The sequence below is a fragment of the Coregonus lavaretus genome (assembly GCF_964263955.1).
Source record: "Coregonus lavaretus genome assembly, chromosome: 6".
Lineage (NCBI taxonomy): Eukaryota > Metazoa > Chordata > Actinopteri > Salmoniformes > Salmonidae > Coregonus > Coregonus lavaretus.
This window is the reverse complement of record NC_139993.1, coordinates 28,514,365-28,540,933: the sequence shown is the minus strand read 5'-3', so window position 1 is coordinate 28,540,933 and position 26,569 is coordinate 28,514,365. Positions and strand designations below refer to the sequence as shown.

The 26,569-nt window shown below is 45.8% G+C and overlaps 1 protein-coding gene across 1 annotated transcript in view; it reads left to right on the top strand.

Moving 5' to 3' along the window:
• LOC311130684 (ephrin-A2-like) overlaps window positions 1-26,569 on the top strand; it is a gene marked incomplete at both ends in the record, with an annotated part of 123,024 nt that overhangs the window by 92,018 nt on the left and 4,437 nt on the right. Inside the window, one exon of the mRNA XM_084163470.1 lies at window positions 21,944-22,236. Coding sequence (XP_084019596.1) covers window positions 21,944-22,236 — 293 coding nt within the window. The remainder of the gene's footprint in view (window positions 1-21,943; window positions 22,237-26,569) is intronic.

The following is a 26,569-nucleotide window of genomic DNA, read 5'->3' as shown; positions in this document are numbered from 1 at the left end:
ATTTTCCCCCGGTCTCCCCTTTACTAATAGTGGCCGCACAACTTTCCAACAATTTCCCCCACTCTTCTCTACCAGCGAGTCAAGGAAATCCGGACAAAGTGTGAGGATATTTTTCAACGAAAGTAAAGGACAGTCATCTTCGAATAAAGTAGGATGCCCAGGTTTCAATAGGCTAAGATATTAATGTTTCAAGAAAGGAGTGTATATATTTGAGTTTTTTACTCTGCTGGTCTCGAGTACTACAACACTGACATAGGGCCTTAGTACCCTTCAATAAGTGCATGTCCATGCACACCCACTTACTCACTGACAGTCCCTCGTGGTAGGTATCTGGTTGCCTTACAATCATTACCCCATTCATCATTATTTGTGTCTGGTTTTCCAGACGCATTCCCTCCAATGGTAGCTACTTAAGGCTACAGCAATATCCCTCTCTTAGGTGTCCGAAGGTGAACGCTCAGTGCATGCGGAAGTACAATGCTTATGGATAGAAGCTGTGATTCATTTGAGCTGTTGCTAAATCTATTGATCCTCTGCAATGCTAGTGAGGCACACTAGACATTATGGTACGGTACAGTACAGTCTGCAAAAAAGCCATTGCAAAAACAGAGTAGCCTATGAAGTTCTGCTGAAGCAGTTGGAACTTTTCCCGAGTACAAAAGCTGAAGAACATGTGCACATCCAGGTACTTTCTGCAGGTGCTGGAGTTGTAGGCAAATTCATGGAAAACAGAAAGAAATCCGCTGCTCAAGCTCCCAGGTGATTTTTATTTATAACAATGTTTCGACCCTTAGGTCTTCATCAGGCATCCATATCCCAGGTGGGGGTGGAAGGCCCTAATAACACGTTGGACAGTGATTTGCCAGAGTGTTAAGAGAGGCAGTGTGGCAGTAGCGGTGTTTTAACGAGCTGTGTGGCACAGACAGCTCGGGTAGGGAGCCTGGGTAATGAGCGCTAGCCCTGGCACACGCACCACCGTGAGAGGGTCTGTCTCCTGTGGGTGCCCATGCCTGCCCGTGTGCCTCACGCCCCACTCCCATTGAGCTCCGCTGCCAAACCCTGCTGCCTTTGCAGCCTATCTGAGCAGCTTCGGATCTGAGTGCCACGCGCCGTCATCTTTCCCTTCCTCTCCTTAGACGAGAAAGCAAAACAAAACATGCCCAAAATATTGGAAAAAAACCAGGAGAAATAAAGGTAGTTGCCGTTTGATCATAGTGACTCACGTTTGGCACCCTCATCTAGGAAATGTAATTCTGAATTCTTCGCTTGTGCCCTGACACTTGCGCTGTGCGGTAAATTTTCTCGGCCCGGGCTCCTCTTGCTCCATCCAGCCAGGCAAGGCCCACCTGCCCCATTTGGCCTTGTTGCTCTGTGATAAATTGAGCTGTCCACAGCAGGCAAACTAGCCGAACGCCACACACAGAGAGCGGACATGTTGCAGCACGAAGAGACACTTCATTAGATCCAATCAGCAGGGCCCAGGCAATGAGAGAGGAGGAGAGGCAGAATGGATGGAGGGAGGGAGGGAGGACAATGTTTGCACTCACTACTGTAAGTCGCTCTGGATAAGAGCATCTGCTAAATTATATATTTTTGAATGTAAGTAAGTCGACTGATGTGTATATGTAAACAGTGATTCCGTTGGTTTGTGGGTTTGTGATTTGCAACATCCCTCAGCCTTAGTCGCATATGGATGAACATTCATACACTCAATGTTTTGCAGTTTGTGGGAATAACTCAAGGTAAACCTAATAGAAAACTCATTTTTTTAAAGTATCCCTAAGGCTTTATGACGCTCAACAGAAACCATTTCTCCTTGTCTCTATTTGCCCATGAATCTCTCTTCTCTTTTTTTTGTAATAAGCATCACTGACGCCACTCCAAATGTGACATTTGGGAGACAACTGCGAGCAGCTTGCACGTCTGAGCTCAGAATTCCAGTCCTCCAGCGATGAGAATGCTGACAGATGGAGTGCTTGGACGCTGTCAGGACAATTAGAGCCCACTTCATCTAGCTGCCGATATTGACCGCGGCCAGTCATAACCTTTATGACCACTTGGTATTGAGAAGCAAGCGTAGTCATGGGTGTCTGGCGATAGACATTGCGCACGTATGCACACATGCATGCACAAACGTGCACACCCTCACACACACAAGTACACACACCGTCCCTTTATGCTTTGGGTGCTGAGTGGTATTGGAGAGTGGAGCAAGCTGTATTTATCACAATGACTGGGTGGGGCTGCGGAGTGACCGTACGATTCTCCTCTCTTCTCTCCTTCGCCCGATCCCTGTACTTGGCTGTAGAATGGAGGTCAGAGGCAGAGAGCTGTTGCAGGTCCCCAAGCGGAGCATGAATGGCCTCATTGAGAGGCTTGTTATGGGCCAGCATGAGGAGTTTTAGCCCTTGTCATTAATTTGTAGCCGAGGCGACTGGGGGCTGGAGGCCGGTGGGGGTGGTGTGGACTCCAGGGGTTTTCAGCGGCGGTTAATAAGAGCACAGCAGGAAAATGGAGTGCCCCAGCGTCCCTGACCCCAGAGTGCTGCTCCGCTGTGCCCTTGTCCTCCTCCTTGATTAACACAGTGGCTAAATGATGCCCCCCTCCTCCATTTACACACACACCAGTGTTTCCCCTAGATTTCTTTCAGCAGCGGTGGCAGGATTATTATTATTTTTTAAATAGTTGGCGGCCACGGTTTCGCAGCGCCCATGTGCAACTGCTAAATGCATATAGGGGAAACACTGCACACAAACACTTACACCCCCCCATCCCCACAGTCTGGACGTGAATCGATCGGCCAATCCCAGCTGTCTGTGAGTGGCTCAGACTGTGAGGGGTTTTCGGGGTGGTGACCCAGCATTGATCCACTCACCAGGACCCGTCATCGTCAGCTTCTCCAAGGCTAGGATCCCCCCCCAACCAGGGTTTAATCTCGATCACTGGGACGGCCTAAGTAACAAGTACTCTACCCACCTCTTTATTCCAGGTTCCCTCCCCTTCTCTCGCTCTCTCCCTTCTCTCTCTTTCTCTTGCTTTCTCTATGCCAGTTCTCTTCCACCCATACCTGTACAGTAGCATTAGTCAATAAAGCAGTATAGGCATGTGTAAAACAATATTGATGAAGTGACTCTGTTCATCTCCAAGCCAAGCAGCACAAATGATAAACCAATCCCTAACCATGCTCCTTATACATATAGACGTGGGTGCATGTAGAAATGTACAGATGTTGATTCAGTACATTACCAAAGTGTGTCACTGTAATATGTTCCTTTTTTCCAATCCATGTCTTGGGTTTCATAGTGTTCATTGTTGCTTCCTTTGGGTACCCCTCCCAGACAAGTTCGCCAAGAGTTCACTAGGGGTTACAGTGGTAATCTGAGACAAAGAGACCAAGATAACATTTCAATGGGCATGTGGTTTAGAGCACTGAGCTTCTGCAGTGTGTGTGTGTGTGTGTGTGTGTGTGTGTGTGTGTGTGTGTGTGTGTGTGTGTGTGTGTGTGTGTGTGTGTGTGTGTAGTGGGGGGTAGACTTACTCTTCTGGCATCTCTTGGGCACCATCACTTTTAGCACCCAAGTGAAATGCCTCATTACTAGGGCTGGGAATTGCCAGGGACCTCACGATACGATATTATCACGATACTTAGGTGCCGCTACGATATGTATTGCGATTCAGTACTGTTATTTTATTGTGATTCGATGTTCCAAACATATCATAGCTCACCATATGTCTGCTGCAGAGTGACAAAAGAGAGCCATTAGAAAACGAGTTTTGATCAGTCATGGAAATGAAAGTGCTGAAAACAAATTGGCTCCCTATTTAAAAAGAAGATGGAGAACAAGCTATGAAGTAAAAATATTGGAGTTTGGTGCAGGAACAGACAACTAGCGCCAAAATAATATTGTGATATTGTCAAAACGATATGATATATCATCAAAAATTATATCTTGATATGTCCTGATTTTTCCCCCATCACTACTCATTACCACGTGTGCATAAGCCGTGCACAAGACGGGGAGGGTGTGCACGATAGGGCTGGGCAGTAAACTATATTTGACTCTAAACCTGTATTGATGCACAGACTGGTTTGGATTTTTACTTTACCTTACATAACGGTAATGTTTGGTTTGTTAAATATAATGAAATAACTGAGTGATGCCAGTAAGAGACCGCTATCAATTGATAACTGCTCATTTGTTAGCAAGAACTTCGGTTGCTCACATGTACTTTTTTGCCATTAATAGTGCCTGTGAGGCAGGGCGGGTGCCAAAAGCACCCTAGAAATTGGCACAATGCCCCTTGTGGTGAACGTAAGAACTGCCATTGAATCCATTGAAAATATATGGTCAGTAACCATGTTTCCAACCACAGTTTTTATGCGAGCAAAGTCATACCGTATAAAACAAAATCACAACAGCTGTGATGGAAACAGGAAATTTCGGTACAATTTTATAAATGGCGACAAGATCATTTGTTTGTTCGTCATGGTGGGATCTTTGTGTCTGTAAAATTAATTATACGAGAAATGGCGGTGAAAACGCCTTTATTGCACAAATATTGATATAATAACCATCATATCAAAGTAAACTTGGAGTCACGCAATGATATGGTGTGTGGTCCTCCCACTACCATGCAGTTTATTAGGCTACAGATGAAATAAGTTTTGACGACCTTCACAGGGTGGTGAAAGTGCATGGTGATCTTGATGCTCCTTTCCAATAAATATGAAGGGTCTTATTCTGGTGACATGATGATCGATGCTTGACTGCTGTTTGACAAATAAAAATATTATTGCTCTTACCCATAATAATCCCATCATGTAGACTAGCCTAACCGCATGTGCCAAGAACAGAGTAGGCACATTTGCTATTTAACTCAACAGTTTTTGTGACAAAACTATTGGTAGAGTTGAAAATTGAACGTAAAAAAAAAAAGATCTAAAATGTTGTGCACAAATTTGTTTACATCCCTGTTAGTGAGCATTTCTCCTTTGCCAATATAATAAATCCACCTGACAGGTGTGGCATATCAAGAAGCTGATTAAACAGCATGATCATTACACAGGTGCGCCTTGTGCTGGGGACAATAAAAGGCCACTCTAAAATGTGCAGTTTTGTCACACAACACAATGCCACAGATGTCTCAAGTTTTGAGGGAGCATGCAATTGGCATGCTGACTGCAGGAATGTCCATCAGAGCTGTTGCCAGATAATTTAATGTTAATTTCTCTACCATAAGCAGCCTCCAATGTCGTTTTAGAGAATTTGGCAGTACTTCCAACCGGCCTCACAACCGCGAACCATGTGTAACCACACCAGCCCAGGACCTTCACATCCGGCTTCTTAACCTGCAAGGTCGTCTGACACCAGCCAACTGGACAGCTGATGAAACTGTGAAGTATTTCTGTCTGTAATAAAGCACTTTTGTGGGGAAAAACTCATTCTACGCCCCTGCCCAGTCATGTGAAATCCATAGATTAGGGCCTAATGAATTTATTTCAATTGACTGATTTCCTTATATGAACTGTAACTCAGTAAAATCGTTGAAATTGTTGCATGTTGCGTTTATATTTTTATATTTAATCAATTCCTTGGAGGAGTGGACTGGAGATTGAACCGTAAATCATTGTAAAGCGTGTGCGGCGCTCAGAGCCTGCTTGGCTACCTGTTCGCTCTCTGTCGCTATTACGTGAGTAAATCCCAGTAAAAATGTGTCCAATAGCCTCAAAAACAACATTCGGAGGTTCAGAGCGACTCAGACAACATTCATCTTTATGTATGATGAGTCTCCCTCAGGGGGAAGTCAACAAATAAATACCTTCTTCCTTCCTTTCAAGTGTTTCTGTGTGATACTGTATAAAGGCCTGCTGTAGTATATGTCGGTCGTACTACCTGTTTGTTGTGTCGTCTTCAGGACTGGACGGATCCGTAGTCTGTTTTCAACTTGTTCCTCTCAGGTTTTGGTAACCTAGTGTATTTCAGGCCACTTCCATAGTATTTGAGGGGTTCATGGAACTTGTTAAGTTTAAAAGAACTGAATGTTTGTGTTAACTGTAAGTTTCTTTGGATAAAAGCATTTGCCAACCGACTATTTATTATTACAAAAGAGGAGAGGAAGACCATTTCTCTCTTTCTCTCTCTCTCGTTCTCTCTCTCGCTCCTTCCCCCCTCCCTCCCCTTGTTTCCTCTTCCCCTGCTCTGTCAGAGCTGCTTTACCCCTGTCCCTCTCTACCTATGATTGGCAAAGAAAAACATGTTTTACGGGACACCGTCCACCCGTAGAGGGGCTTGACAGGACTGCTTGTCTGGCACCCAGGGTTTGGACTATTTGGACCAATCCACTCCCTAGGAGGTTGTCAGTTTCTCCGCTTTAATCTTTTTCTTTACGAGAAATACTCAAAATACTCATAGTGGCTAATTGATGGCTTTGCGTCCCATTGAGCCAACGGTGTTAAAACATACAGGTGCCACTCGCCGTGAACGATGCGTTCACTTTTTTGGGGTGGTGCCGATTCTTCTGCCCCGCAACTGAAGGACTGCATGTGAAATTGTTTCCATAATAGTTTGAACTAGTTCTGAGAGACTCCTGCATTGAGTGTGGTTTAAAAAGCTGGCTATCGTTTCTGTTCCCCTAATGTTTTCCACTACTTCCCTCTCTCTGTGTACTGTTTATTTTCTCCTCTGCCAATGTTGCTTGTCCCTCCTCCCCCCCCTTCATCTGTCAGGCAAGCGAGTTCCTCTTTGATCCAAACACACCTCTCAGATTAACAGGCTGCCTAACCCGGCGTTGAGAGCACAAACAAAAACATTGTGTGGATGGTCCTGTCTCAATAAAAAATGCACCACCTCTTGCCCTGGCCAATCGCTGAGACAGCTCAACATGGGAAATCTGAATAGGCCTGAAAGAAAGGCACACTCTCACGTCCAGCAACGGAAACCAGAGTCTTTGAAAATCAACATAATAGTCAATGCGTTTTCTTTGAGAGCTCTGTCATCCTGTCACTGAGCGGGGATAGTTCCAGCGAGATACCTAACAAGGGGTTTGTGTATGTGTGCATGTGTGAGTGAGAGTTTGTGTCTGTGTGTACGTGCATGCCCTCTTGTGTGTCCGCGTCTGAGTTTGTGTTTACCTGCATGTGTGTGTTTGTATGTCTCTGTGTCTCTGTCCCTGGGAAGGCGGGCAGTGGGAGAGAGCAGCTTGAGTTACCCGGTAGCCCTAACTGTCAGCCCAGGGGGCCGGGCCGCCCCGGCAGGCACTGTCTGCTGCCCCTGTGGGCAACTTGGAGACCCACTGAGAACCACCGCTCCGACAGCCACAATAGGATCCAGTTTCCTGGCCCCCACCGGCCGATACAGGCACAGATAACTTTGTCTCCCTGCTTGTATCTTTTATCTCACATCTGGGAGCCTTGCCTGGGAGCAGTGCGGTAACAACACTGCCTCCATTGTCCCTGGCCTTGTCATGACAAGGCTCCTGTTTCGGGCCAGTCCGTGAAACACCGAGAGCCCCCACCGTCCGGGGTGCGAATCATCGCCGGGGGCGACCGCGATGGCATGACATGATAGTATGGCAGGACAGGGCTGGGAGGGGCGAAGCAGAGGAGAACAGGGCCTCATGGGTAATGCAGCATAGGCGAATGGGGATAGGTGTCAGGTTAGGGGTGGAGAGTAGGCCTGATGATAGGAAGTCTTATCCACTGTGTGAACTTTGGTGATCGGACCAGTTGGCACGTCACACTGTGGTGTGTACAAATGTAATCTGGATGCCAGGTAACTAAGCTTTGCCCGTATACCCCACTCATGGGTACCACCATACCCACATGTCAACACACACCTGGCTGCGATCATGGTGCCTGGGAGATTAGATATAAGATAGAGATACAGTGGGGGAAAAAAGTATTTAGTCAGCCACCGATTGTGCAAGTTCTCCCACTTAAAAAGATGAGAGAGGCCTGTAATTTTCATCATAGGTACACGTCAACAATGACAGACAAATTGAGAAAAAAAAATCCAGAAAATCACATTGTAGGATTTTTAATGAATTTATTTGCAAATTATGGTGGAAAATAAGTATTTGGTCACCTACAAACAAGCAAGATTTCTGGCTCTCACATACCTGTAACTTCTTCTTTAAGAGGCTCCTCTGTCCTCCACTCGTTACCTGTATTAATGGCACCTGTTTGAACTTGTTATCAGTATAAAAGACACCTGTCCACAACCTCAAACAGTCACACTCCAAACTCCACTATGGCCAAGACCAAAGAGCTGTCAAAGGACACCAGAAACAAAATTGTAGACCTGCACCAGGCTGGGAAGACTGAATCTGCAATAGGTAAGCAGCTTGGTTTGAAGAAATCAACTGTGGGAGCAATTATTAGGAAATGGAAGACATACAAGACCACTGATAATCTCCCTCGATCTGGGGCTCCACGCAAGATCTCACCCCGTGGGGTCAAAATGATCACAAGAACGTTGAGCAAAAATCCCAGAACCACACGGGGGGACCTAGTGAATGACCTGCAGAGAGCTGGGACCAAAGTTACAAAGCCTACCATCAGTAACACACTACGCCGCCAGGGACTCAAATCCTGCAGTGCAGACGTGTCCCCCTGCTTAAGCCAGTACATGTCCAGGCCCGTCTGAAGTTTGCTAGAGTGCATTTGGATGATCCAGAAGAGGATTGGGAGAATGTCATATGGTCAGATGAAACCAAAATATAACCTTTTGGTAAAAACTCAACTCGTCGTGTTTGGAGGACAAAGAATGCTGAGTTGCATCCAAAGAACACCATACCTACTGTGAAGCATGGGGGTGGAAACATCATGCTTTGGGGCTGTTTTTCTGCAAAGGGACCAGGACGACTGATCCGTGTAAAGGAAAGAATGAATGGGGCCATGTATCGTGAGATTTTGAGTGAAAACCTCCTTCCATCAGCAAGGGCATTGAAGATGAAACGTGGCTGGGTCTTTCAGCATGACAATGATCCCAAACACACCGCCCGGGCAACGAAGGAGTGGCTTCGTAAGAAGCATTTCAAGGTCCTGGAGTGGCCTAGCCAGTCTACAGATCTCAACCCCATAGAAAATATTTGGAGGGAGTTGAAAGTCCGTGTTGCCCAGCGACAGCCCCAAAACATCACTGCTGTAGAGGAGATCTGCATGGAGGAATGGGCCAAAATACCAGCAACAGTGTGTGAAAACCTTGTGAAGACTTACAGAAAACTTTTGACCTGTGTCATTGCCAACAAAGGGTATATAACAAAGTATTGAGAAACTTTTGTTATTGACCAAATAATTATTTTCCACCATAATTTGCAAATAAATTCATTAAAAATCCTACAATGTGATTTTCTGGATTTTTTTCTTCTCATTTTGTCTGTCATAGTTGACGTGTACCTATGATGAAAATTACAGGCCTCTCTCATCTTTTTAAGTGGGAGAACTTGCACAATTGGTGGCTGACTAAATACTTTTTTCCCCCACTGTAATATGCTAGAAATTCTAATATCAGTACTTATTACTATTCAATACAAGTACAGTGTAGAGTATCTCAAATGATAGCATTCTTTGTCTCTCATGCACTGAATGTCCATATTAGTAGTATTATACCCAATACTAACAGAGCAAAACGCCTAAGCATCCACATATTTAACATCAATCAAGTATTGATGCCGCTCCAATAGATATCAATGGCAATTCATCAAAATGCAATGATCTTAGGTGGAGAGTGGGGGGATAAAATCTCTGCTCATGTATGGACCTGCGTGGCAAATTGACAAATGACACAGACACATCCCCACTTAGAGGAAATATATTTAATCAATTTCTTGTCGGAGTCGACTGGAGATTGAACCGTAAATCATTGTAAAGCGAGGGAGGCGCTCAGAGCCTGCTTGACTACCTGTTTGATCTCTGTCGCTACCAGTTTGCTCTCTATTTCAGACAACATCTATCTTTATGTATGATGAGTCTCCCTCACGGGGAAGTCGACAAATACCTTCTTCCTTCCTTTCAGGTGTTTTCATGTGTTTATGTGTGATATATATGGCTGCTGGAGGTATATGTCGGTCGTACTAGGTGTTTGTTGTGATGATGTATCGTCTTCAGGACTGGACAGATATGCGTTCCATTTTCAACTTGTTCCTCTCAGGTCTTGGCATTCAATGTCTCCCTGGTGTGTTTGAGAGACATTATTCAAATATAAATTAAGATGGCCTTTATTCAAGAATGCATGTAAAACAGGCCTGTAACAGACCTCAAGTATCGGTGCATAGAAAGGTTAGTGATATGTATGTTTTGAAATGTAAAGAAATCCCCATATAAAATAGAACGAAATTCGTCAATATTGTCAGTTGCTATGAGGAAACAAACTTGTGATGTCATTGCTTTGTTGGAACTGAGGCTTGTAAAGAAATCGTGAGGGTAGTGCCTCTGCTAATGGACCCGCTGCCCTTACGAGTAGGGGTTATAAAGTTTTGACTAATGATGTGATAGCATGGCAACATTGAACCCGGAGAGGCAGCTTTGCAAGTTGAGTAGGGAGTCCAGGGAGGAGAGTGAGCTTCTGGGCTGTTAGCGTCACCCAATCCCTCACCACAGGACTGTGCTAGTTCACTAACTCTATTAGCCTGCACTTTGCTAATGGTGTTAAAAAAAGACAGAGGGCAGGACGAGGAGAGGGTGGGGCATGATACACTTAACTTCAGAGTGGATGGCATCATTATCATTTTCATTTAGCTTTGATGCTTCTTCTGTTCTCCCCCCCCCCTCAGCCCCTCCCTCCCTACCCCTTTGCCCGTATGGCACAAAGAGCCCGCAGAAACAAGATAGGGATACATAGTAAAACAGACCTTGTTTGTTTCTCATTCTCTTCTTTTTACAGGATGTAGCGCTGTGCGTGCGTGCTGATTCGCGCGCGTACAAGTGGGTGTACACAGTAATTATGGTCCTCTCTAGTTTTCTCCTTCTGAGTTTGTTTTTATGTTTTCTCCTAAGCCAGGTGTGCCCCGCCCCGCAATGTGTTAGTCAGCATGATGTCCCCGTCTGACGGCAAGACTACATTGGCGTCCTGCAGATCTCACTAGCGACAAACCCCCTAGAGGACAGGAAGCCTAGCATGGAGGCCGTATTTACAGTGGGGGAAAAAAGTATTTAGTCAGCCACCAATTGTGCAAGTTCTCCCACTTAAAAAGATGAGAGAAGCCTGTAATTTTCATCATAGGTACACGTCAACTATGACAGACAAAATGAGAAAAAAAAATCCAGAAAATCACATTGTAGGATTTTTAATGAATTTATTTGCAAATTATGGTGGAAAATAAGTATTTGGTCAATAACAAAAGTTTCTCAATACTTTGTTATATACCCTCTGTTGGCAATGACACAGGTCAAACGTTTTCTGTAAGTCTTCACAAGGTTTTCATACACTGTTGCTGGTATTTTGGCCCATTCCTCCATGCAGATCTCCTCTAGAGCAGTGATGTTTTGGGGCTGTCGCTGGGCAACACAGACTTTCAACTCCCTCCAAAGATTTTCTATGGGGTTGAGATCTGGAGACTGGCTAGGCCACTCCAGGACCTTGAAATGCTTCTTACGAAGCCACTCCTTCGTTGCCAGGGCGGTGTGTTTGGGATCATTGTCATGCTGAAAGACCCAGCCACGTTTCATCTTCAATGCCCTTGCTGATGGAAAGAGGTTTTCACTCAAAATCTCACGATACATGGCCCCATTCATTCTTTCCTTTACACGGATCAGTCGTCCTGGTCCCTTTGCAGAAAAACAGCCCCAAAGCATGATATTTCCACCCCCATGCTTCACAGTAGGTATGGTGTTCTTTGGATGCAACTCAGCATTATTTGTCCTCCAAACACGACGAGTTGAGTTTTTACCAAAAAGTTATATTTTGGTTTCATCTGACCATATGACATTCTCCCAATCCTCTTCTGGATCATCCAAATGCACTCTAGCAAACTTCAGACGGGCCTGGACATGTACTGGCTTAAGCAGCGGGACACGTCTGGCACTGCAGGATTTGAGTCCCTGGCGGCGTAGTGTGTTACTGATGGTAGGCTTTGTTACTTTGGTCCCAGCTCTCTGCAGGTCATTCACTAGGTCCCCCCGTGTGGTTCTGGGATTTTTGCTCACCGTTCTTGTGATCATTTTGACCCCACGGGGTGAGATCTTGCGTGGAGCCCCAGATCGAGGGAGATTATCAGTGGTCTTGTATGTCTTCCATTTCCTAATAATTGCTCCCACAGTTGATTTCTTCAAACCAAGCTGCTTACCTATTGCAGATTCAGTCTTCCCAGCCTGGTGCAGGTCTACAATGTTGTTTCTGGTGTCCTTTGACAGCTCTTTGGTCTTGGCCATAGTGGAGTTTGGAGTGTGACTGTTTGAGGTTGTGGACAGGTGTCTTTTATACTGATAACAAGTTCAAACAGGTGCCATTAATACAGGTAACGAGTGGAGGACAGAGGAGCCTCTTAAAGAAGAAGTTACAGGTCTGTGAGAGCCAGAAATCTTGCTTGTTTGTAGGTGACCAAATACTTATTTTCCACCATAATTTGCAAATAAATTCATTAAAAATCCTACAATGTGATTTTCTGGATTTTTTTTCTCAATTTGTCTGTCATAGTTGACGTGTACCTATGATGAAAATTACAGGCTTCTCTCATCTTTTTAAGTGGGAGAACTTGCACAATTGGTGGCTGACTAAATACTTTTTTCCCCCACTGTACCTTCTCCTCTCCCTCTATGATAGTCAACTTAATATGTTAAACTGCCACGAAATCCCCCACTTTGTCAAACATGAAAGTGAGCACATGCACATGGTGGAGTAAGTGGGGTTAATTTGGTTTTGAACCCTCCATTTGTTTTTTGTTCTCCATCCTAAAGTCATACGTGAGAATTTTTTCAGAGCACAGATTTTGTTTAGTTTTTTGGGCTAGAATTATGATTAATCAAGACTATTCCGTCAGTCAAATTGTGACAGACTCCAATGAACCAACCGTTTTTGGTCAAAACTCAGAACCGATAGCCAGAACTAATTATATTGATTGCGGTGTAGGGGCCTCCTACTCTGAGCTAAATTTAATTTGTATGCCCTTTTTAGTACATTCCAAAATAGTTGTTGACGTTGACAAATTATATTAGCGGATGTCTTGGAGATATGTCAATAGAAACATCTTGACGTGAAGTCCGTCAAGTACGCTAGCTAGTATGCAAACGCGGCCCTATCCAAGGATGAATTATGTCAAAAATCATCGCTGTCTTTCTTTTTTTTACTAGTTTAAAGCCTCATAAATCATAACAATGTTGAATGCAGCGGAGTCCTTCCCTGGAACTCGCACCAACTGTGATACTTCATCTTGACTTAAGCCTTTGACAGGTACCTGATGTCTTGCCCTAAACAGATAACTCAATGTTAGCTTGATTACTTGGCATTTTTTCTTTGCCTTATTAATCTGTACATCTGTATTGAAGATGTATACGAAGCACTGTACTTGGTTCACGTACAATAGAATTTGCTCAGTCAAAAAAGTAAGGCAGTGTTCTGTACAGTTTTGCATTGTGTGTGCTCATGCTGTAGCTACAGTCGATATTCTTGTCATGGTTTTGACACCTTAAAATTATAAATAGTTGATTTGCCAATTAACATGATTAGTAGATCAGACAATATTGCAGTCATCAACTCTTTACTTCTGATTCGTTGGTACAGTGACAGAGGTCCAGTTACTCCTGAGCTTTTTAACTCCTGAGGTCAAGGGTTATAGAGACCCCAGTCCCTAAACTCACCGACTCAGGATTATCCAATAACTCTGGCGGCTTGTAAAAGGTCCCACTACCTTATCCCTGTTGCCATCTTAAATAGATAACAAATTGGGATCCATAAATCGTGTAACCACAAAGAAAGGAGCAAACATAGGAACAGGTGCTATTCAGAAGAACCCAACAGCCATACTGTACATATGCAGGTAGTAAATGCTGTGCTTAGGCCCGCAGTAAATGCCAGATTTGACGGTGCAAACATAAGGTATAGTAGCGTAATACACCTCTGAAGATAGCTTTTTGGGGGGCTTTTAGAAGTTATTTTGCAATGCCTGACAAGAAGTTCCAGACTGAATCTGTGGATATGTTTCTTCTGTATATTCAATCAATAAAAGTATAAGGAGTCATGCTTTGGAACTAGATTTTCTATGCTTTGAATGAATTTCACAGGTATATCTACATTCAAAATATTTATGTTGTGGTCTAAGGTAATTCCGTCCCTGCAGCTTCCGTCTGGTCTTACTGGTGGAGTAATACAAAAACACAGGAACACACACACTCTTCACAAGCTGTGTTCTAAAAAATTTACTATTCCGCGATTGCACGCATTACAAGCCATTCCGCCGTTACAAACTCTGTTATAAACACGAACCTCACCCATTAAAACCACTAGAGCCATTGTCTCTGCTAAGCAGAGGTAAACTCATTGACCACTGCAGCAGTGGGGTGAGTTATTTTTCTAACAGGCCACAACAGAAGAACCGGTGGACAGAGCGAGTGTCCGTGGTGAATTAGCGGGAGTGTAATTTATCATGCCTCTGCCAATACCCATCCTCTTTGATCTGCGCCCCATCTGCGAGGGATGCGCCTGGCGTTTGGGAAGAGCACTCACTTTCTCTTCCAATTATTCCCAAGCGGAGGGGGTATTGATGGAACTCTGTGGGCTAAAGAACAGTGGACCCCCACAGTCTTGAAAGGCATGGATTGCATTTGCCATTTAAATGCTACTTAGCCTTAAATCACCTGTGTTTGGCCCGAGGTGATGTACAGGCGAGGGGGATGCTGCAGTGGGTGGGTGTGTGTGTGCTCAAGCATCCCCAATTAGTCTTCAACCCCCCCCCCCCCCCCCCCCCATCCCCACCACTTTTCCCCTCCCTCATGTGCAGACCACTCTGGGGTTTTCGATTGCACAAACTGTCACAGATGTGCTCTAGTTTTTTTGTCTTCAGTGTTGTTGTTGTTGCTGCCTCTGCTGTTGCTGTGTGCGGGATGCCGGGATGGAGGGATGTAGGGGGGGTTTGGGGAAAAGATAAATAGTTTCCCATCAGATGAAGTGTAATTATTCCTCCCTTGTCTGGAGGAGTGTGAAATAAAAAAAGGGGGAGCCTAGTTTCTCTCAGCAGATGCCAGCAGGTATGCAGAAGGAGTGTCTTCACCGTCTCATTTAGTAGCTAAGACTCATTGCTTTCACAATTATCACTGCGGTCGAGGTGGGAGCTCGCTGTGCGAGCAGCACAGGGGAGAGAGGGAAGAGAAATTGAAGGAGGACGAGTACAAAGAAAACTCCCTTGGTGGCAATGTGTATTTTTTATATCTATTTTTTGAATCAAGAAAATTAGGTGTTTTTTGCATTCTTCCACTTCAGAGCAGTAAAGCCTTCACTTGAAGTTGATGCTCGTAATGCAGGTTGGAGAATGCTATAAATGGTGTCATTACGTGTGTCATAACATGTCATGATGACTAAAACAACTTTTGCGTAAAGAAACTGTTGTAACACTGTAATGAGGAACATAGCTGAAAACGGTAACGCGAGTCAATGGCGTTAGCTATGTTGTCGTGAGCTGTCATAGCTGTCATCACATGATTTGATTGGTGTAATTTCGTGGTAACTTTAGGGATGCGTCCCACTTACCTAAAGTGGCTTCGGGTAATCTTCTGCTCCATGTGCCTTATTGATTACTTTATGTTAGCGCTGGTGCTTCAACTGGGCCGGTGCTTGAGTTGGGCAGGTGAGCAAATTGTCTACTGCTTGAGTCCCGCATCTCTCATAGATGATTAGTTCTAAAATATGATGAGTACTGGGACTTAAAGAGAATGGCACCCACCCCTGCACCTACAGTATTTCAGTCCTCTTCAAGCACTGGGTAGCATTACTAAAGCTCTTTGACCATTATGGCTTAGGTAATGTTAGCCTAGCCAGTATTTTTGGGGCCTCTCAATTGTCTGTAAATTGGAGTCACAACCTATTGTCCATCATCATAGATTCCTCAGGTGCCTCATTGTTAATTCCCTATCATTTGATTGTTACTGTTATTCACACTTTTACAGTATTGCAGCTCTGCACTGGTTCTCTGCTGAAACGAGGTGACACAGTGTGAGTTGCCGCTCGTTTAGAACAGACAAAGACATGGAAATGCAATTAGCTTACAAGGCAGAGAGAGAGAGGCTATGAGAATAGCACTCCCTCCTCTCCCTCATCTCCTCTCCCTCCTCTCCCAGTCCTTATGCAGCAGAGCATCATGGGTAAAAAAGAGCACCATTTTAAGAGAGGGCGGATTCAAACACTGTCTCATGGTTAATTCAAGCCATGCAGAAGGTAGAGCATGGTGCTGATAATTATAGCCCACACACAGAAGTACACACACACACACATATGCAAGCGTACACACGCACACACACCTCCCTGCTTGTCCAACCACAATCTAACATCACAAAGACAGAGAGAAATAGAGGTAGAGGTACTTTAAACAGAGACCTCAATCTCTTTCATCTCCCAATGCACACACACATCGTGTCCCCCTGAGGCGTCCTCACCTCCCCCAAAATCTTCCCCCTCTTGTATGTTTGTTTTTGTTTTGCCGCGGCACTTTTCCTCGGCATTGGCCGAACATCAACTGGAGGTTAAGTTTGCGTAAACGCCTCGATAGGAAAATTGCTGCACACCGAGTTGAAATAACAGCAGAAATTACATAGAGATGCAGGGGGAAGACGGAGGGAGAGGGAGAGTAGAGAGAGGAGGGCTGTCTGTGAGTCTGCCTGACACAAAGAACAATAAACACGTTCCACATGGCGAGAGGTGGGCTCCAGATGCAGGCCGGACCGGAGAACTAAAATGCGGAAATGGCTTCCAGACAGGCTCAGTGAGAGCACAAAGGGCCATTCTCAACCACCGCCTAGCGCAGCTCACGCTCCTGTCCTGTCTCTCTCCCTACCCCCTCCTCTCTTCCACCTCCACCACCCCCCACCCTCACCAACCGTCCAGCTCATTCAATTGTGAATACAGGGAGACTTCAGTTACATGACTGCCACCGAAATCGCTTGCGTTGGACTCGCACCAGAAAACAAGTGAGGATACTATAGAGCTAGATCCTAGATTGGAAGTTGCTGTGGCCTGGCCAGCTAGTCCTTAGACCAAGACTCCAATGTAATCAGATGACGTGAAGTGTTTGTAGTATTTATTATGGATCCCCATTAGCTGTTGCCAAGGCAGCAGCTACTCTTCCTGGGGTCCAGTTATGTGTCAAGTTATTAAGTCCATTTGTTTGTATTAAGTCAACTTGCCCAGGTCATCATTAATTGCAGAGTAAATTCCTCAGTTTGCTTTGGCTCTGTGTCAACAATGAAGTGGCGGCCGGCGAAGGTTACAAAAATGCACGTAATTTCCACGTCTAGGATACCAGTCCTGGCAACCCCCAGACTACGTATCCCGATAGCCAAAATCTACACAATGTAAACTAACAGGGTCTGGGTTTTTCTGTTGATCCTTGAATTCCAGGACAAATGCTACAAACGAATCAACGCTAGGGCTCAATTCATTAGCAAACGTCAGGCTTAAGATTCCAGATATATTGGTGCAGGCATTAAAAAGGCATGAAATGTGGCTGTATGGCGGTAGTGTCCCCCCTACACACACACACCACCACCACCCCCTGTTCCAAGCTGAACCTGACTCTGATTTAATTGGCCCGGCCAGTGGTTTGTCCTGTAAAGTGTGTTCTGCAGACAAACAAGCAGCTGGAGTTTTCTGTCGGAGGGTCGAGCAGGTGGCACGGAGAGCACATTTTATTTTTTTTGCCACGTGGGTGAACTGGCCTGCAGAGAAAGAGAGAAATAGAGAGAGAGGGAAAGGAATGCTGGAAGGGGAAAGGTCTGTTCTGTACTGTACTTTCTCTCTCTTTTTCTCTCTCATCATCTCCACTCCCTTCACCTTATTGGTCCAGTTGACCAGGAAGGTCTGATATGATTGGTCACATCTTCCATGGGTGATGCTGCTGTAAGCTTTAAAGAATTTGGTCACAAAGTTGTCTTAACATGTTCAGCTTTAAAGTCAGCAGCTTACAGTATCTTCTGAGATGGTTTGAAGTTCACAATTGCCATTTTTTATGTAGTCTGTGTCTTTAATCCCTTTTTAAGCATGAACCATAATCGTTAAACAATGAAAGTATGGCACCCCAATTTCCATACCAGTGAACGTTTATTTGTAACTACATTTGATTGAACTGTCCCTTTAGGACGCATTGTATAATTCCTAATAGTACAGACTACAGCATCCTCTTTTGCACCCCCTGAAGACTTAAGAACTAAGAATAGCGTTCTAAATTACCCATTCTGTCCCATCAGATGTGCTTGGTTGGTTTTGACGTCTTCCCTTTGCAGATGGCTTCTTCCTGCATGCAGGGCTTCAAAAGCAGACAACGTTATGGACAGACATTTAGCCCATGAAGTCATAAAGTGGGGCCGACTTAAACCACATTGCCGGGGCTTTGTCAAGCCTGACAAGACAGTAAATCAGAGAAGAAGTGGTCTTAAAAAAAAAAACACGTAAGAAACCTCGGCCGGTTTCAAAGTTTGGCCCATCTAAATCATCCAGCTATAAACACTTTATAATGCACTTTTAAACATTGGGCCTGATTAATTAAGCTCCTACAGGGGGGTTGTTGGTGGTCAGACAGATTGTGAAGACTGTGAAACTCTCTGGGAGCTTTCAAAGTCCAGTAACTTTCAAAGTCCCCTTCGTAGTTTGAAAGCTAAATTGATCAATCACCACCATGTGTTTCTGGTCTCCGAGGAATGGGCCGGGCGGTTTACAAAATGTCCGCCATGCATGTGGCTTGCTTGCCCACGTTGGATTTGAGGGTAGTGAGAATGTGGCAAGAATGCTTTTGGTGGGTGGAAGGGTAGCAGAGAAGAGGCTGGGCCAGGCGCTAGTGCGTGTTTAGAGGCTGTCATAGCCAACCATCAGGGTGGAACCTGTCTCCCCCCCTGACAGGAGTTAACTGTAGCCAGGATGATATTTAATTTGCTGCTGGTAATGTCTGGAAGGGGGAGGGTGGGGGTGGCTTCAAAAGACCCATGTAGGTGACAGTTGGAGAGGGGCGGGCCAAGACTGGCGTGAGTGATTGATTGCAAGACCACAAATAGCTTGCATGCATTAGCTCTCCCTTACAGCCACACAAAAACACACACACACACACACACATAATACACCCCTGGCTGCCTTGTTATTGATATTTGGATCTGTCATGATGTTCTTCCACTCCTCCCACCTGACTGCCTAACGAGGTCATTTCCGACAACGTGTCACGGAGCTCAATCAAAGACTGAGCGTTGCAGCATCGCTCCATCAAACCCATCCTCGATTTGCCTCCACTGGCCCTTAATGACTGGCAATGCTGCTGGAACGACGGGAAATTAGGGAGAGGAAGAGAAGGAAGAAGGCAGGGGTATTGATTTATCGAAACATAATGCACTATTTGAATCCTGAAAGGGTGATGGCGATGGCTGCATGCACTCAGGGAAAAAAGAAAGAAAATATGCAGTCGATAGGCGGTATCCATTTAAGGCCCCCTAATACATGTTTTATGGAAGAGAATTACATCTAATAGACCACAGGTTTACATCAGCAGCATGGCCTTTGGAGGATTATTACATTCCCTGCGTAGTTACCGCGTAGTTACCCGGCCGCTGCCGCCACCTGATTGGCCAAGGGGAGTAATACAGAAGTGCAACCCATGCATTTTTCAATATCCCCCTAAAAAAAGTTATGTAGTGAAATTAAGGGGGAAGGAAGAGGAGTAGTAGGGGGAGCGCCCCACCCTGTTCCCCTGTTTCCTCGATCAGGCCTAAGGCCGCTCACACACACACACACACACACACACACACACACACACTAACATAAGCTCTGGCAGTCCATAATAAAAGATGGACCCTGTCAAGACTGGATGAAGGCTTATGTCTGTCAATGCTCTCCGCTAGAAGATTATCTCAGATGTGAGGGCTGCACCGACTTAATTCTTATTTAGATTCCCTATTTCTCCATGGCAGAAGAGGGGTAGAGAAGGGGGGGGGGGAGTAGGAGAGGGAAAGATGGGTGAATAGAGGAGCCAAGAAGTTAGGAAATGAGAAGAGGAGAGGCTGTTGTGGAGAAGCGGGAGGGTGACGTGTGTTCACAAAATTTATTCGGGGGTGTTGGTATGATGACCAGAGAATAAAGTGGCATGCAGGAAAGAGAGGGCAGACAAGCTCACACAGAGAGAAGGGAAGGGGGTTGATCTCTGGTTTGGTGCGATAAGCGATGGGAGCAGGGGGGCAGCAGAGGGCGGGGGCAGGGGGGGGGGGGGGGGGGGGGTAGTGTAGGGGGGACTGGAGAAGATCCTCACACAGCAGCTGGATGTGGACCTGGGCCCCCCTGACACGTATTCCAACCCCCCCCCCCCCACAGATTAGCTGTCATCTGATGCCAGGTCTGCCTGAAACCCCCCCCCCCCCCCCCCAATTCCTCCTTTTCCCCCTTCATGACCTTGCACCCCCATTCTGGCCCCCTCTGCCCCCTCGCTTTTCTACTCTGAGCCAATGAGCTACAGTCGATCTGGCGGGCTTCCACCAACATGGCTGGTGTTTGTGTGAGGGTTTATCGCAACAAGACGCAAAATGGCCTCCCCACCAGAGCCCTGTGAAGGATTACGGGCCTCTTTGAGGATCTCACTCATGGTGTGACTGATAAGGACAGTCGAGGGAGAAGTGACGCGCCGTCCAAAGGGGACTGTTTGGGGGTGACTTATTCGAGGGTCAGTCTGTGAATTTGGGGTCAGTGTGTCAAACCTCTCATATTGGCTTCAGAGTATGTGTGGCTAATTACGAAACACAATGGCCCACAATTAAGTAAAGTACAAACACCAAGACCAGATTTCAGATTTAAACAAACAGTTTCTATGTGTAAACCATCTGTAGAACCATCTCATAGATTGAACTTGTGATGATCTATTAATTGTTTATGTCGATTTAGAATAGGCATTAGGTTATGCTCTCAGCATTAACTACATTAGGTCTAGGAGCAGGTGTGTCAACAGGGGCGGGAGGTATCAAAGCGTTTTAGATCTCCTCAGCCAGAAACCCCATCACATCACATTCCCATTATGCTCTTCAGAGTGGAAGAGATCAAATCCGGTTCCACTGGGGGGGAACACGACTTGTCACTTAAGCTGCAAAACGGCCAGGGAAAATCCAAGTGAAGTGTGGATATTTGGAATGGAATTGAGCCAGACTGTGGCATGGAGAAAGTGGAGCTGGAACCACACAATCATCTTCTGGGCCGTGATGTGAGCCCTTGCGTTTCAGCTGGCCCCGTGCGAGGGAGTTAATAGCTATGGTGGGGATGGCGGTATAGCCCCCTGGAAACTCGCACACGGCGCCACTCTCTGGAATTTCGCTATTAGAGGGCCAGATCTGTGCCACTGTGCAGTTGCTCAATTTGTATCGAAATTGCTTGCCCAGAGCGGCAAACTAATTTAGCCAGAGCTGGGCGAGAGACAGGGCCCTGTGAAAGAGCTTAATGAAGCCGCTCTTACTCTGTAAACCCCTGTCAATCTCCAGACCCTCTTCTTCTCCTGCTCCCGTTCTCCACCTCTTCCTCGTCCTCCTCACCTAGCTCCTTCATCCATATAGAATAGTAGCATTATGTTTAGTTATCTTCAGTGGGTGCTTTCTGTATCAGTTGGACGCAAACGATGGACGCTGCTGTTCATTGTGGAGATGTTTTGGGTTCCAAGTCTGTTGTAGATCCAAGTCTGTTTTGAGTTGCTTAGGATAAATGTGTCTGCGAAATGCCATTCAATTTCCCATCTGTCGTCATACTTTCTCGTCAGACACACCATACTTGTCCTGTCTCATCCGCAGGTTTCTCCATGGGGAGTACACCGTGGAGGTGGCCATCAACGACTACCTGGACATCTACTGCCCCCACTATGAGGACCCGCTCCCCCAGGAGCGCATGGAGCGTTACATCCTCTTCATGGTCAACTACGACGGCTACACCACCTGCGACCACCGCATGAAGGGCTTCAAGCGCTGGGAGTGCAACCGGCCACAGAGCCCCAATGGACCGCTCAAGTTCTCCGAGAAGTTCCAGCTCTTCACCCCCTTCTCGCTAGGCTTCGAGTTCCGGCCGGGTCACGAGTATTACTATATCTGTAAGTGGAAAAGTTGTCACATGGACAATGTCACACACACATACACACACACACACACACACACACACACTGCTGCCTTACAGATACATGTTATGTCTCCAATTTTGAGGTTTCAGGTAGATCTCCCATTTGCCCCCCAAAAAAACTAACACACCTTCTTTGGCTGATCAAGGGCTTGATGATCAGTTGATTAGGAGAGTCTGGTGTGTTAGTGCTTGACTGGAAAAAATAATTGCACCCCTGTGTACTGGTCCTTAGTACCAGGATTATGAAGAACCTTGCTTCTTAGCCGATGGGTCACATGGCCTAGTAACACAGATCTAATTGGCTATTAGCTATTGGCTGCATTCAAGTCAGGACCAGTCAGGTTACTGGTGAAGGAGTAACTTTAGCCAATTGAAATCTTAATCAGACCCCATATTGTGACACCCTTTTATTCACCCCCACACTGGTTATGTCCCCAAGTAAGGTAAAGAAATAAAATATGCAAGTAGAAATTACTTTGGACCCCCACTGACTACACAAAACAGACACAGTTGGGACCCATCAAGAATATTCAGCGCTGTCAACCCATCGCTCTTCAGTTGATGGATATCAGGGAATGTCAGTTGGATTGTATATGTTCGTTTTAGGGTCGTTTGAAGGATGATTTTCTCCCATTTGGTGGGAAGCGGGGGAGGAAGCCATAAAAGCGGTAGGGGTTTAATTAATAGGCTTTGCTTTGTGGTGTCATTATGCTGCCATGCATGGCTTCCTACTAGTGCCAGGGCTAGGAACCAACCAAGAACGGGCTGTTCACACCACAGTGGAGAGCCAGAGCAGATCACAGCCCGTATAAACAGAGGACAAGTGGCTGATGACTATTCTGCATCAAAACCCAGATGTCCTTGTATTTACTAGATAATTGTTAACCAGTATTTATTTGAAGAAATTCAATATAAATGTGAACCAGTTGGTTCCAATTTATGGTTCCTTGCGCTAATTGATTGAATGAAAACGAAAGATAGTTATAAGGCAACAGCAATGTCATTATGCTGTTACAATGTAAATTCCTAGTAAATCACAGACCGTGAACTAAAGCCATAGAGTGTAACTAAACAGGCGTGCTATTACCAATCACAACATTCAGCTGCCAAACCAGAGGGGAGCCTGGACAAATCGTTTATCTCCGGCTTCCGGTTGACTTGTCCGTCCGTGGGTTTTTTGCCTGACCTGCCGTCCTTTTGTGTGGCACCCTGGCGCATCCCATCTCCTTCCACCCCTTGATGAAAATGTCAATTTGTCAAATGGCAAGCGAGCTATTAGCTGGGTGCTTAGCTTCACAGGGTGAGATCAGTGCAAAACCAGTTACCGGCGCCCTCATGCGGAACGCTTCAAATTATGCTGATTGGTCAAATAATATTTAGCAGAGGGAACTTGATGGGGGTAATTGTGTCCTTCTGGCTCCGGACCGTGGTCATTACAATTTTTTGGACGTGAGGCACTGAAAGCCATTAGCGGTGCGGTGGGTTGAACGCGGCCAGGGTGGCGTGCTCTCCAGACAGGCCTGACACCTCGCCTACCGGACGCTCCACGCCCACTTCACTTTCAAGGTCGCGGTACGCACGGCGCTTCCCATTTCCTTCCGTCGGAGGCGATTTTTCCCTCTCCGTCGCCCATTCCCGGTGCGGTGGGTCCATGAGCATGACAGGACAGGCGTGGGTTTGCCAGGGTGCATCTGTCCCTGTTTTGCTAATGGCCCTGTGAAAGGTGTCCTTTGGCCTGATGAAAAGCCCCCCTGCTGGGCCCAGGCAGGGAAAAGGCTCAAAGCGGAATGCCGGATGCATTAATGAGGCAATTTCTGTTCCTTTTTTGTTTTTTTCTCCCCTCCCCTATGTCTGACCCCCTCTCTCTCCTTCTAGTTCACCTTTTCCCTTGTATTTTTCCAAAAAATGAAAAACTTTAGAACATTTGAAAATAGAGTGAAAGTTCAGGGGTGGGTGTAACATGAGGCCTTTTTATGTTATATTAATAAAGTTCATTAACTGGGTTGGTCTGATTCTCTCTGTGTGTGCCCTTGTGTTGCTAGGGGGAGGCCACTTAGCCCACAGGAGAAAAGGTGTCACGACTCCGCCCTGTGATGCTAAATCCTGTGGCGGACCGAACCACTAAAAAGACAGACACACGACAGACAACACTTCTAAGATTGATTTGGCACACAGCACATGACTCATGTATGATGTGAAGGGAGATGAGGAGAGATCAGGATCATTTTAAAGCACAGTGCTACTCAGCAGCTCATGATTTCTAGCTGTTCACTGCCATCTGTTGTTAGTAATGCCCAACTTAATCACACAGACGAGAAATTACACGTTGTAAGACTATCATTATTTTAATTTGCTGCTATGATATGATACACCCAAACTGTACAATATGGAATTGTATATTTTTTACTTTATATATTTCCAATATTTCCGATATTTAAAAAATAATGTTTTTACAAAGCTTTTTATGACTTGGCTATGACATTTCTAAGGAGTGGGAGTGTGTGTACTGTACTGTAGCCTTCCAGACTATAAATCCATAACCACAGGGACCAGTTGTGACAGTATTTAGACAGCACCCCTGTGTGACAAGATCAGGGCAGGGGACCCCATATAGGGCGGCTCTGTACCCCAACCCAGCCCCCCTGGCCCATCACTCACTGCAATGTGTATGGATGCCGCCCCTCCAACATATGGTATATATTTCAATGCTTATTATCCTCTGGGTGATGGAAAGGTATTTAGGCTGAGGGGGAAAGAGTGGAAGGGGGGCTGGGGGGTGCTGCAATGTCTAAACGTCCCCCCTCCTAACCAGTGGGGCGTCCCTCGACTTATTATACTCGGCGGGATGTTGTCACTCCTGGAAAGGAGGAGTGGAGGAGAGACAGAGGACTGGCAACAAAAAGAAAAGCCAGTTCAAAGTTAGCGTTCAGTGTCTGGCGATTCTTCCCCGTCCTGAGCTGTTCTTAATGCACTCCGCCCCGTAGCTCCTAGCCGGGCCCTGCATTGTGTGGCCCTTTGTCCCCAACAGCAGCCGAGGCTGGGAAGCAGTTTGCCCCGCCATTCAGCACATTTTTTTCTCCTCTCCCTTAGAAAATGATTTGGCTACTACCAATATTGTAGCTGTCATGGCCCCTGGAGTGTTAGGGCAAAGGGGGATGCTTGAGAAGTTGGGTGTGGGGTGTTACCGGGGTGAAAGGGGGTTTAGCTTGGTTATCTGTGAACAAAGGGCCACGTCCATCACCCCCAATGTGACCTACCTACCCCCAACTCCCAGGCCTGATGGGTTAGTGGTGGCACAGAGCCCTATCAGGCAGTAGTTTTGGAGACTTCTATGCCTCCTCATCTCCATACACACACACACACACACACAGTTGTGACTGCTCAGTCACTGCCACCACCAATAACCCCCTCTCCCCCCAAACACCCCATGTACACTTGTGTGCAAATACCAAATACACACACTCAAATGCAAACCTAAAAAAAAACACACGCACAAACACACCCTGTACCCCAACTAGAAACACACACAGACACAAATTCAAATATAAGTTGTGGTTAGAGAGAGGAATAAGTGGTGTATGCACTATGTGTGTGTTTTGTGGATGTGTGCTATGTCAGTGTGTTGTTTGTGTGTTCTTTTTGTGTGTCTTTAGTTGGCTTCATGTCATTCTGTCTAGACTATAATCTATGTGTTCGCATTCCGGGCATTTACCCCACCAAATACGGAGCCATTTTAAAAGACCAATTACAAAAATGGTGTTGCAAGAGAGTGGCCATTTTGGTGCCTGATATTTGTTTTTAATGGCAAAAAATCAGTGTTCTTTTTTTGGATTCCGAGAGACAAAATGAAACATAATTTGCCACGGTGAAGTTAGGAAAGTACTGCTTTCAATTTTGGTCACAAAAGACTACACTTTTGACTGAAAAAAGCATTTTCAAGGTTAATTAAGAATGCAGCACTACGCCCAAAGTCTCTTTCTGGTTCTCTCGCTGGTTCTTTCAAGTGATGCTATTAGCATATCAGAGGTTGCATGGAGTTGTTGTTTTTCCTCACTGAGCCATATGGTGTGTGAGTACACTGAGACACTTGGACCGTGGAGTTCTGGAGTTTTGTTCTTAGCACTCCCATTCACAGTAACAGCCTGCTAAGCGATTAGCGATCCACGCTAACATCTCTGCACACGCAGCACCTGGTCACTGAGGCATTCCAAGTTCCAACTCTGGTGGCTATGTCAGAGGGACAGGGTCACACAAGAAGACGGGTCGAAAACTCCTTAGGTGTGACAAACTTGACTTCTGGCCCCCAA